The sequence below is a fragment of the Urocampus carinirostris genome, chromosome 15 (assembly GCF_059441175.1).
Source record: "Urocampus carinirostris isolate Australia breed hairy pipefish chromosome 15, RoL_Ucar_1.0, whole genome shotgun sequence".
NCBI lineage: Eukaryota > Metazoa > Chordata > Actinopteri > Syngnathiformes > Syngnathidae > Urocampus > Urocampus carinirostris.
Genome location: NC_142363.1, coordinates 22,562,104 through 22,575,693, shown reverse-complemented (window position 1 = coordinate 22,575,693; position 13,590 = coordinate 22,562,104). Strand labels below are relative to the sequence as shown.

At 36.3% G+C, this 13,590-nt stretch overlaps 1 protein-coding gene across 1 annotated transcript; it reads left to right on the top strand.

The window, feature by feature from the left end:
- The first annotated feature begins 6,002 nt into the window (after positions 1-6,002).
- On the top strand, positions 6,003-12,503 carry LOC148351856 (receptor expression-enhancing protein 5). The gene is made up of 6 exons (XM_088354080.1): positions 6,003-6,132; positions 6,228-6,350; positions 9,223-9,316; positions 9,672-9,810; positions 10,633-10,801; positions 12,162-12,503. The coding sequence occupies exons 2-6, from the start codon at positions 6,236-6,238 to the stop codon at positions 12,197-12,199; spliced, it is 555 nt and encodes a 184-aa protein (XP_088210206.1). The 5' UTR covers positions 6,003-6,132; positions 6,228-6,235; the 3' UTR covers positions 12,200-12,503.
- The last annotated feature ends 1,087 nt before the right edge of the window (positions 12,504-13,590 follow it).

The window sequence follows — 13,590 nt, the reverse complement described above, 5'->3', positions numbered from 1 at the left end:
GCTCAAGACAAGAAGGTAGGGTTAATTCCATTCATAGCTCATTAGAACATTGCTACCAAACGTCACAGCTCTTCCATTCACAAACTGAGCAACTGGTTTAACCCTTTACACTCAACTAGAACTACAGACAACTACATAAGAAGAAAACTACATTTAAAAAATAAATCAGCTGAGAACTCCAGAAACAGACATGAAAATTGAAACGTATCACTGCATGTTGTCATGAGTATATAAGGTTCTTGCTCTTATTAGCTTTGTATTTATTTTAATTATCATATCATGAAATTATCTGCATTTATATAGCGCTTTTCAAGTCCCAAAGCGCTTTACAGTGTGCTTCACATTTCCCATTAGTGGCCGTGCAGCCATGTAAGGCGTTAACCTGCTTATTGGGGGTAATGAGGGTTCAGTGTCTTACCCAAGGACACTTTGAAATGTAACACAATGGAGCCGGGAATTGAACCTGCGTTCTCTTGATCCCAAGACAAGCTCTCTACCTCCTGAGCCACTGCCATCATTATAACATATATATATATTTATATATCTATTGATGTATTCACTTGATGTCTCAATGTATCCATTCATTCAGTCGCTATAAAGTCTCAACAATATTCCAAATAATATGTCACACGGATCAGTACAATCAACGGTGGTCCTTTATTCGGGCAGGGGTTGGTACATGGAAAGTCAGGTGGCGAAGCAACAGTATCCAGAACACCAAAGCAACAATCGTGACCCAAAAGGCAAACAAAGTTTCGGTGATCCAGTGAAGGCGACATTCCCAAAGTTGATCAGGCGGTACTTGTGATTAGGAAGGCCAAACAAGGGTTCGGTCCACTGGATAGACAAAGAGCTGAGACAAGAATGCTTGGATCTTTACAAGACTCTACAAGACATCAAACTAGCACAGAGGTAAGGAGACAGAATGGTTTAATAGTGACGAGGGAGAGTCATGATAGAAGGGAAAACTGGGGAAATCAAGACGAGTGACATCAGCTGTCGGGTGGAAGTTAGAACTCGGAAGTGGGTGGCCAAATACGATGAGGGCAAGCAACAGAGAAGGAAAAGGAGAAAACCGGAATAGGACCCTAAGTGTAGGTTCGTGACATTATCTGGTTTGGCGAGGGGAAGACTTAAGTCTCTGGATATTACCAAACCACCTGCAAAATCCAGCAAGGTCCAGACTGAGTTTTTTGGATTTGATGCTTTGTTCTTTGAAACCATGCCCATTTCCCACAGAAACAACGGTCAGCCATTTTGTCAATGCTTTGTGAAGAATACATAACTCTGTTTTGTATTCACAAGCCCATAATATATTTAATTGTTTTGTTTTATTTATTTTATTGCAGTCAACTGGAATTGTGCGAAATATAGTCATTTGTCTGAGCAATCTTTTGACCCAATGATTTTTAAACGCTTAGAAAGTTTAAACTCTAGTGGGCCACATAAACGATTGAGCGGGCCACATTTGGCGTGCGGGCCATTAGTTTGGCACATGTGCTTTACAGTAATTTCCTAATGAGAAGGGCAACCCCAGGCTTGAAATTCCAAGTCACTCCCCCTTGCAAACCCAATTATTCCTGCAGCATAGCTCATTTAATCCTCTGACATCACAGCTTTTCTTCTCCTAACCCCTTGGTTGTCCTTAACTTGCCTTCCAAGAAGAATGTCCACCAACGTCATTCTATCACCAATCCAATCACTGACAGTAATCCACCACTAAAATGCCATAACACATGCTGTCGCTGCGACCAGGGACTGTTTTCACAGCGTCTGACTGTTGCCACTTTTTCATTGTTTTATGTTATTTTTCAAAATTCAATTTCAAAAACTAACAGAACAAGGCATAGCCTATTCCCAAGGGCTATTACCACCCGAAATTCCATCTACAGCAATGGTTTCCAAACTTTTGCAGGCTGGCGCCCCCTTGGCTCCCCAGTGAATTCCTAACGCCCACCCCCGATTTTTTTTCTTTTTTTTCTTAAGTTAATTTTATTTTTGTTAACATTTAACCATATTGAAATGCTAAACCTGGAGAAAACAGCACCATCGTCTGGCGATATTTGTTGGGTGGCTTTCTGTTGACCATTTTTTACTTTTCAATTCCTCAATCGAAAGAAGTACCTACCCACTTAAGAAATGCACGAGATAGCACTTCAAGCTCATTAAAATAGTGGTCTGGAGAATTTTCAAAATAAAATGTCACAAAATAACATTCCAATTATTGGTTTTTGACATGTCTTAATAACTAAACCAAGTCAACCTCTAACAAAAATAACATTTGAGAAAGGGAAATAATGAACTGAACTGAAAAAGAATCAAGAACATTTGCACAGTACAAAAAATAAAATGTACGCACTTAAAATAACCCACACCAAACAAAATAAACAACAGCAAAAATAAACTGTGCACACTATAAAAAGGTAAACAATGCACATACTTTTAAGGCTGTAAACATGACATGTCTGCAATTAGTGTAATATAAAATTTACCATGTGCAACTGCAGCATGTCTATCAGTGCAAGAAATGTATTCAAGTATTAATTCAACTTATTAACTTATTAACACTACTGCTACAACTATTTACAGTGGGACCTCGCTTATCGAGGTTAATGGGGACCAAAACCCCCCGCGATAAGTGAAAATCTGCGAAGTAGCAGCGCACCTTAAACAATAAATAAATAAATAAATTTAAAAAAATTACATTTTATTATTATTATTTTTTAGACCCGGTTAATGGGGACCAAAACCACCCGCGAAAAGTGAAAATCTGCGAAGTAGCGACGCCCCTTCAAAAATGCTTAATTTTTTTTTTAAATTATTATTATTATTATTTTATTTTTTTTTTAGGCCCGCGAAGCTCTGAATCCGCGAACGTCGAAGCGCGAAGTAGCAAGGTCCCACTGTATTACTCTTAATATGGAATTTTACTTATTAATTTGGATAAATAAAAAGTGTTACCTTTAATCGGTTAAATTAAGTTTTGGGGTTAGACACAATTAGACATTTTTAGTTAGAGTCACAGCATTGGTTATTTCTTTGTGCCTTTTTTCGTACGGCGTGAAGGTCGCAAATGCTGCTTTGATGGAGGTTTGTTTACCTCTCAGTCCACTTGTAGGTTCACCTTCTTTGTCTTTTACTTGTAATCCTTTTTGACATGCCGCGTACTTTAATATGTAATATGTGATATGTGATAATTTTTAAGGTGCTGGTACAAATGACTTGTGTTTCTTCTGGAGTCCAGATTCTACTGCGTCCATCAGCAAAATGCACTGTACAACTGCCATTTTAACATTGTGAACATTCACATATTTATTATGTATATTTAATATATTATTTTTGAACATTTTATATCCCTTTTGCACATTCTTACGTTTTTAATTTGTTTTTCATGCACTGAAAGGAGAAGCCCTCCAATTTGTCATACTTGTATAATGACAACAAAAGCCATTCATTCATTCATCTTTATTCCTTCATTCTGGATATAAAGTAGGCTTGGAGGATGCTAGTGCAGTTAGGGAAGACGGTGTATATGAGACGTTTGTAATGCTTCGCTAAATGACAACTGATGCACGTATAAAGTTGACTTTTCCCTTTAATTTGATTTTCAACACGATTACTGAAAGACATTCAGGTTTGATATTAACCATACACAGGTGCTTTAAGATTTGAGGTATGTTTATTTTCTATCATTAATAATTTAAATGACTCATATGCAGAAAAAAACTCATTTAAACCAATAAGAAAATAACATACCTACTGGCCTTTACAATTTTGTGATATATTGAGCATTTGGAACATCATTCCTGCAAGAAGGGTTTCCGTCCAGCTACAGTTCTTCTGATTGATTTAATAGTTCTTGTCCTGCTTCTTCTCAAAAAATAAAACAAAATCTAATTGAGTATACACTTCTATTCTATAGCATGTGAATAACCTATATTTTATGTTGACAATATCTGTGTATTATTTGTTATTGCAACATCCCTTGCAGCCTGGTCATCCTGGAAGGGGGATTACCTCATGTGAGGTCCCTTCTCAAAGTTTCTTCATTTTCTTCTTTCTTTCTTTCTTTTCCTTGCCCTCACGTAGGTTTTAGATCAGGGGATGGTGTAATAATAGTCCGTAGTTTCCAATAATCTGTGGTCTCTTCAGCCCTTTGAGACTCTCTGTGATTAAGGGCTATACAAATAAACATGACTTGACTTCACTATTTTTGATAAGTATTTTTGTCCTACGAAATTCAAGATTTTGTTTTATTTACTGTTAAAAAATGTGGATTGTTCATTGAGATTCCCCGACTCTACAGTCGGCTACACTGCAATCCAAAAGTTTAAAATAAAAAGAGTAGTACAGTATAACAAGTACTATTGTATTTTTTGACCACTAGATTGTACTGTATGGTCTGTCAACGAAAACCAGTGTCAAGAGCAGAGCTTAGCAGCAAAATGCAACACAAAATTGGCGGCAACTCCGATGTAGGGAATCCACTATGTAATAGAAATACAAATTTCTCGACCTTTTTTTTCATTAACATTTGGATGTTAGTTCATGTATTTTTGCTCAGTATTCAAATCAAGTTTTATTTTTTTTAACGGAATGAATTTTTTTGTATGACTAGGAGGCCCTAAATATTACACACGGTCCCTTTAAAAAAAGAAAATCATGTAATTAAGCTTGTCATTTAGCGCAATTAAAATGTTTTATGTTTGAGCTTTTTTTTAAGTATGAAAAAATAAATTCAAAATTTAAGATCATTTTTTTCTCATCAGAGGTATTATTTTCTTATTTTTCTGCAATACGTACAAAAATAGTAAAGTAAGATAAATGATATTTTTAATCAGCAAATATTCTTTTAGTGCAACTATTTATTTGCCTTTTAATTAGTCCAGAATAAATAATACTAGTAATAATTTATTCATTTTTAATCAAGCTCACCGAACAACAGATTAATAAAACCAACTTCACTAAAAACAAAGAATTCTAAAAGAAATAAAACAACTATTAGGTTGTTCAGTGCAGAGAATAAAGAACACAGTACAGAAGGCAGACATATGTCACATGACGAGGTTAGAACAGTGAGTTTGTTCAGAGCTAAAATCGAAAGGTTTCATTTGCAGTCAATCGCCAGACTTTAAACAATCTATGCAAGGGACGAGATTTAAGACTAGTAGTGGAATGCTTGAGACTTGCCAAGTCAACCTCCAGACCTTAACCCATTTTAAGTGCGGGGAGTTTGTGTAAATGGTGTTCGGAAAATCTGAAGAAAACTATTAAAACATATACATTATTAAAATAATAATAAGGTCATGGTAACCAGCAGCAGGAAAAGCCTATCGATTTGACTCAGATACAGCACCTTCATCGACCTTGTAGTCTGTGTAAAGCGTCCTCCCGCTCTTCAGGCCTTCCTTAAAAAAATCTAGAAAAAAAGAAAAAGGTGAATGTATTGTTTAGCATATTGTATTTGGAGTACAGTATTAAGTTTCCTCACTCATAAGTACTTCATTGATTCAGTTGTGATTATACAACTTCTCCATCTTTTCAGTTGTTCTTAATTTTGTAGCCAGAAGTGTCCTTCAAGCCTTATCATTTCAATACATTCACTATCTATCTATCTATCTATCTATCTATCTATCTATCTATGGCGGCGCCCTCTGTTGGCTGCTGCTGCATCGGCTCGCTACAACGGGTCAGGTGCAATCGACATTTCGTTCTGTGTACATTGTTACACAGAATGACAATACAAGGAAATTATTATTATTATTATTATTATTATTATCTATCTATCTATCTATCTATCTATCTATCTATCTATCTATCTATCTATCTATCTATCTATCTATCTATCTATCTATCTATCTATCTATCTATCTATCTATCTATCTATCTATCTATCTATCTATCTATCTAATTTGGAGGAATCAAGTTCCGTTTTCTTTGTCCTCTCACCTGTTACCCGGAACGTTATTCTCTTCCCTGATTGGCCATCAACCGTCACTCAATCCCTCCCCCTACACTATAACCCATTTGATTGGCTGTCCGGTGTCTCCTTGGCTCTAGGCCCCGCCCTCTCCACGACTCCGCTACAGCTGTGGTCCAAAACTTCAATTTCAGGGACATTTTATTTTCAAAGTGGGTAAAACAACGCGCTTTCCGTGTTAAAAATCCACGACTGGCGTTGTTTTGTGGTACTTTTCACGCCATTTGTCTTCTGTCTTTTGTCGTAGGCTCGACAATGAGTCAGTTCAAGGAGCGTTTTGTGACTTTGCTCCATGAGAAGAACTTTGTCACCGACCAGCTGGCGACGCTGGAGCAAAAAACGGGAATGAAGAGAGAATATATCGTTTTTGGTACGTCCGTAAAATTATTTATTCCTACTTCTATCTTTTTAATAATTCGAATTAAGAATAGCGTTTGAGCATGACGTTGAAAAAGACAATAACATTTTATTCGACATCGTGCTAGCAAGTTCTCACAAGCTAGCAGTGATGACGTCACTCTGAACACATTTGCACATTTGGGACTTTTCTGCAAGCTGGCTTTGCTTTCCCTTCCCTAAAAATTGGATTTTAATTTCTCAAAATACTCACACTATATAGAGTAAAGGTGCTTACACCAAGTTGGATTTTTTTTCATCTCCAAAATCACATACAGGCAACCGGATTTTTTACCGTTATAAATTATTGATGGTGAAGAATAGGCTCATCAAATTGTGATAATGACGTTTTTCCACCGTTCCCATCAACAATACATAAAAAGTTATTTCTAGGCTTTTTGTGTGGTAATATACAGGACTTGCCACTTTCTTCACCCTTCTTTCCCGATTGAATAATTATGACAGTTGAACATTGATTTATGCGGTTTTAAAGTTTTGTTATGGTTTAATGTCTGTACTTTTTAGGGTTGTAATGTTTACTATATGTTATTTATGGGTATTCTAGATGTTTATTCTGTGGATTTTTTTTCTTTTAAGTGAATACAAACGAAGTTTCATCGTTTTTTTTGTCTATGACCATCTGATTCTTAGAAAATTAGAATATTGAGAGTTATTTTTCTGTCATGCAATTAAGACAACATATCACTAATTCTTGATTCATTACAAATCAGCCTAGTAGTATTGCTTTTCACGATATTTGTTTTTTTTTCTCCACATAATCGGCAAACAACAATATAGTAGTCGATTTGTCATTGATCCAAAACCTTTGACTTTTTAAAAATGTATTATTATTGCATGACATAAAGTAGGGATGGTGTAATAATAGTCTGTGGTTTGCAATAACCTGTGGTCTGTGCAGCCCTTTGAGACGCTTTGTGATTAAGGGCTATACAAATAAACATGACTTGACTTAAAAAGTCTCACAATATTCTAATTCACCTTTAATCCTGTATACTGATAAAACATTGTTTGAATCATAAGAAGTACAACAAACTATGACAAAATAACACTGCTGTTAGTGTTTTTCTGCAAGCTGACTTTGCATTCCCTTCCCCTAATCTTAATCTTGATTTAAGGGGCTTGTCTCCAATTTGATTTTTTGCATCTTAAAAATCACATATACGCAACAAGATTTTTAAGGGTTATAAATTGGTCAATGATTTGTCCAGAGGATTAGTGAAAGATAGGCTTACCAAATTGTGATAAGGAGGTTTTTCCACATGTTCCTAGCAACATGTCATGATGAAAAAAATGCTCTATCCAATTACCTTTTTCAGCTTTTTTTTCTGTAATACAATTAAGAAAACATTATTTACATTTTGCCTTGAACCATTTACATTACTTGCATTAGATTTTAGGTTGCTTCATTCTACTTTACCTCTAGAGGTCACTAAATGCTACAAAATATTTTAGTCGGGCTTCTTGTCTGACCGCAATGATAAACTGAACAGTAAGTAGTCCAATTCCAAATATGTATTCATCCTTTATGACATTTTTTAATCTTATCTGTGTACTGTTGATATTAAAGCTCCTCCTCAGCTGGTCCCACGAGTATTTTTATCACACCCCAAAATACATTCCGTGAAACTTAGAGGTGCAAAGCTTGGATGGTATTTCACTTATGTGGCTGACACAGGTCAGCATTATAAACAGTTTTTTCCTTGGGAGTCAGAAAGAACATAAATTTAACCGACGAGTCACATCATGCCTGGACTAAACGATTAACCAAAATCTAAACAGTATTGTGAATTTGTTTTTATTAGTTTGCTGTAAAGCAAGTTTTTGTGCACCAACTGCTATACTTGACAGTGTTGATTTGGCTCCAGGGAAAAGGCAGGTATTCTGTCATTATTTCTTAAATCAAAAAGGTTCTTGGGAACCTTTCCTCTGTTTAGTTTAAGGCTGTTGAGACCTGTTCCGTTGTTTATACTTGTGCAAAGTGCATGCAAATTTCATGCAAAATCAAATTTATTTCACAATAACTTTTCAGGTGATTGATGAATTGCAACTCTAAGAGCTGTATAAAACATTCCGTGTGCAATAGTACAATAAAATCCCTTCCTTTATCCCAACCCAAAACACCTAATTTACAGACACACAAAATGGGTTTAATCAAAAGAAAATAGATAATACAAAAAATAAACTATGATTAAACATGTGAAGAAAGGGACCAGAGGGAGGCTTTATTATAACTTTATTAGAAATGGCATTTTTTAAATTGTGGTTTTAGACATTTATGTTTAGCATATAATGGCGATAGTTTTCTATTCTTTTGTGTCATTTTTGTTCCTATTTTTTCTATGAATATTTCTTACAAATTACACATTTTGAGTGTTCTAACAATTAATTGCACGGTTTAATTTTAGACTTTTTATTATTTGATTTCATATTTTGGGGGCAATATTTTAGTGTTTTCATGTTTCCTTTGTTATTTTTTGTCTATTCATAATCATATCTCTGATTTGGGGGAAAAAAGCTTAATTCTCAATGTTTCATAAGGTTCCCTCATTGTTTCAGCACATTGTATTTCAACCGCCCCCCCAGGCCATCTCTATTATCTATAGGCAAATATTTACATTTTGTGGGCGATATGGTGACTCATCTTTCAAGTTTGAGCCAGTGACAAAGTTTTAAGCCTTCTTTTGATTCTTACTGTTTGTGTTCCTCCTCATCCTGCTGTGAAAATCCTGTTTGCGGCACGTTGGCGTGTCGGTCAAATAACCAATGGGCATTTGCTGCCTACTCACTTCCTGTGCAAAACTTGTGCTCTGTTTTGCCCTGTTCAGGTGCCTTTAGTTTTGTCGGATTGTATCTCCTATTTGGATACGGAGCATCGTTGCTATGCAACATCATTGGCTTTGTCTACCCGGCCTACTTCTCGTACGTATGACCTTCACGTACATACATGCCTTGTTCTTTCAGCTATACGCATACACTGTCAAACAACATAAAATTATCTTCAGCGAATGTTGAGCTAGCCAAGGTGGTTGAAATGTTTATTTGTGTGCGTTGAATGTAATTTTAGTATTTCAAATTTTTCTAATGATTTAGTTTTTCATACATTTTTATTCTAATCTTTTAATACAAATATTTAGTTTTTTTCGTGATTTTCTTTTTCTGTTCCTATTTAAAAATGTTAATGTAATACATTTAAAGATTGAAAATTCAAACATACCTACCCACCCTTCTACAAGTAGGTATTTGCTAATGTGCTTTGAATTTGTACTCTTTAAAGTATCAAAGCCATCGAGAGCACGGTGAAGGAAGACGACACACAGTGGCTCACCTACTGGGTGGTTTATGGAGTCTTCAGTATAGTGGAGGCCTTCTCTGACATCTTCCTTTTCTGGTTCCCCTTTTATTACGCTGGCAAGGTAAGTCTGTCTGTGTTTGTGCACAGAAACTTCTTGTGGCCAATACGTGCGAAGGCTGCATCCAATCATTTGCCACAATCTAAACGGGATTCATACCAAGTCATACTGATTTCTTGGGCTTCCTTTTCACACGTTCAGAAAGTAAGATTAGTTCTACATGTCAGGAGAAAAAAAAACATTTGATGTACATATTTTAGGTTTAGTCAAAAATGGGATATGGACAAGTTTTAAATATGAAATCAAATAATAAAAAGTCTAAACACTTTCTGTTACAGTTTTGAACTGAGACTTCAACTCATTAAACACAAATGGTGTTCACTGGCAAAATCCTACCAAACTTGTTTGCAATCCAAAATATAAACAAATTTGTAGGAACTTTTCACGTGTCTTGAAAAATAAATGTCTAAATGAGTCCTGTGCATAAGAATCCTCGAACTTGACACTAAATAAATAAAACACATACAGGTAGTCCGAATAAAAGCTTTAAAATTCAACTTGAGTCAAAGTAGGTTAAAAATTGCTGTAACCCTGGTTAAAATCGTTTCATTACTCCTGAGGTAAAGCATTTGAATATGCCTGGTCATGAGAGTTAAAGTTTAAACTCTGCTTTAACTCAATAAGATATGTTTTTTAATCTGCTACTATTAATCTTTTGGGTCAAGAGTTAAAATGGTATACTTTGTGAAAGCTGTTCTAACTCTTAGCTTTGTATTTGGTGGAACTCTTGAGTGTTTAAACTCTAACAACTCAAAAAACAAAACCAAGAATTTGGTTAAGAAGTTGTGCTTGACTTTAAAATCTATGCTTGGCGTTTTCCCACAGTGCATCTTCCTCCTTTGGTGCATGGCTCCTATAACATGGAACGGCTCGGACATCTTGTACAAGCGCGTCATCCGACCTTTCTTCCTGAAACATCAGGCCACCATGGACGACGTTGTGAGCGACCTGCGTGCCAAGGCAAAAAGCGTGTCTGATAACGTCACGCAGGAGGGTGAGATACCCACAGTGTACATGCAAGTACCAGCATGTTTTATATACTGTATAAGGCATGCAGTGGGCTGCAGCCGCCCTCACTTCTGCATGCCTAACCCGGCAAGCATCACCTCCCCTGCTCGTATGCAACATTCATGCTTTCTAATGGCTCTTTTTGCAAAAATAGCTTGAAGTTTGCAAGGCAATGTGAGCCTATAGTTTCACTCAAATGCCAAGCCAAAAAACTAACATTTCTTATTTTGTCAGGTGTCCATTCAATCAGTGACTGGTCTGACTTCAGGACCAACCATTCTACCGTGTTATCAGGCTGCGACTCAAATCTAGAAAAAGTTTCCGTTTCTCAAATTTATTGAATGAAAGGATTGTGCAATGTAAACCAAAGATAGAATATATTCACATAAACAGACCAGCGAAACCAAAACAATTATAAGTAATTGTATTCCTTTTAATGCTCAATCAGCTGCATTTTAATGAAATCCAAAACGCTTCACTTCAGTGGCTTTGTTTACAAGATGACACAATCCATATCTCATATATTCTCTGCTCTATCTGCGTTTGGCCATGTTCAACATGAGTAAACAAACATTATTGGTGTTATCTATTTTTCTCGCATTTGCAGGAAATTTTGGCTATCTACTGTATAAAGGACAGTGTGTAATATTTAGTGCCTCTTAGTGGTGCAAAAACACTTTCATTTTGTGAAAAACAGCGTTTTTTTTGAATACTAAGCAAAAATACATAAACTATCATGCTAACGTTAATTTTTATAAAAATATAGGTCAGGAAATTTGTATTATTTTAACATAGTAGAATCCCTACCTAGAAGTCTCTGCAATGTTTGTCTGGCATCTTGCTGCTATGCTGTACTCTGTGGCTTTGGTTTTTGTTCTTACTAGGCAATACAGTGCCATCTAGTGTTTAAATATTACACACTGGGGCTTTAAGGAGTTTAAATGACCCTCAGTTATTTTTTTAGCATTATTTTGCCAGGGCAAATGCCAGCATCCACTGAAAATGGGTCCTGATCCAGTAATTGAGAAACACTGTCTTAAATAGAAGCACCATGTCTAACATCTCACTGGAGAAGCTTAAAAATGGCTCGAAACTACAATAAAAACACGATGGTTTTATTGTTTTTGGTAGTGTTTGCCAGTGAGTTCAAAATTAGGGCAGAATGTCCAACTTTTGTGTGAAGTTGCATAACAATAAGAGAACTGACTCGCTCTAAATTTTCGTGCTTCGTGTTAGTGTAGTTAAGCACACGCTGTTTTTCTGGCTGAGTGCAACAGAGCCTGGACAACTTTTCTCAACAAGAATCTTTAAAATAATGTAACATATTTTTTTTCTTTTATCCTCAGCTGTTAATCGAGCTCTCAACCACAACAAGGACCAGTGAAGATCATGGGAACAGAGTTTGTATAAGAACGTGTGCAAGAGTGTGAGAATGAAACGTATGTGTTTTGTTTGTCGAAAAAAGGAAAAAAATAATACCGTAAATATAAAAGCCGTGGGTACGATCAGCACAAAGTATGACAATGTGGGACACTGTCATTAGATTGAAATACTCCTGGAAGTTTATTTGCATTACTGAGCCTTTTCAGTCTGGAAACTAGAACCTGTGATACAATGATGCCACAATTGTCTTAGTTTTTTTTAAATTATAAAAGTATGCAATAAACTGCAAATATGATGAACTGTCAGCCATCGCTTCATTTTGTTGACAAAATACCATCGCTTACGTAAGCCTAGCTTTTTCTTAGTTCTTGTCTTACAAATTAAAGTTAAGTATTTTTGTTTTTTTGCTGTGCAGTGCCCTATCTAATATTTTGTGTATTTCAAATGTTGATATTTATTTCACTATTTTAAGCAGTTAAGCAGGCCGATGCTGGCCGCTCTTGTCTCATTTTAGAACTGTCCCGAAAAACACATCAGTAACCCCCTCCCTCCTCCACACAGCCTTGAGAGCCCATTTACGGCCCTTCAGTTGGCCTAACTGCCCGGACGTTAATTTGTGTTTGGCTGCGTTCACGCTCGAGAGGTCTTCAATGGGACGCCCTTTTCTACTAGGGGCACTGCAGAGAATGCGCAGAAAATGCTCTGACCCTACACGCGCGCACATACACTCTGGTGGCGCTTCTCGGTCCTCTCATTGATTTTAAGTAAACAATAACGCAGGATGCAATTAAAACTGCTGAAATAGTGACCCAGTGGGAAATTACCTTTTCTTTGTTCCCACCCACAATCACAATCAGAAGGAACATGTGTTTTTTTTTCGTATTGAAACTCCTTTTTATATGTTTTGTGATTGAGACAATTACGATTTTCTAAGAATTTTCTTTGTTACATCGTTCCATCTGACATGGCGTTTAAAGATAAACAATTGAGCCTTTTTGGTATTTGTTTTTAAATCCAAAACAGCAGCACTCATAGGTATCGTTCTGCAAGGATTCCAAGTGGAATTTGAGGTTTACCTTGCTCGTAATGAGGAACAGGTTCCTTTTGATGACCTAATCACATTTCTTGCAATCAAATGTCTTATTTAAAAAAAAAAAAATGTTCTAACTTTTTTTCGCGGTTGACTAAGCCCTTAACAACCTGGGTCGCCGGGGTACTGATTTCTGTGATGTGTCTTGGGCAAGTACAGCCTGGTAGCACCCATCCCTGTCTTTTGTGGGTGGCTAGGGGGATTGCCCCCCCCCCAGATGGCAACCTCCCGATTTCACTCTGATACAGCACCTTCATCAATTGGTTGCCATTTTTGTTAGTGTAAAGTGTCCTCTTTAGAAA

What these genes read in the sequence shown, in the direction of transcription:
- LOC148351856 (XM_088354080.1), top strand. Translation starts at nt 6,236, where the DNA reads ATGAGTCAGTTCAAGGAGCGTTTTGTGACTTTGCTCCATGAGAAGAAC. An exon ending in GAGAGAATATATCGTTTTTG is followed by an intron (nt 6,351 to 9,222) that starts GTACGTCCGTAA and finishes TGCCCTGTTCAG; the next exon opens with GTGCCTTTAGTTTTGTCGGA. An exon ending in CCTTTTATTACGCTGGCAAG is followed by an intron (nt 9,811 to 10,632) that starts GTAAGTCTGTCT and finishes GTTTTCCCACAG; the next exon opens with TGCATCTTCCTCCTTTGGTG.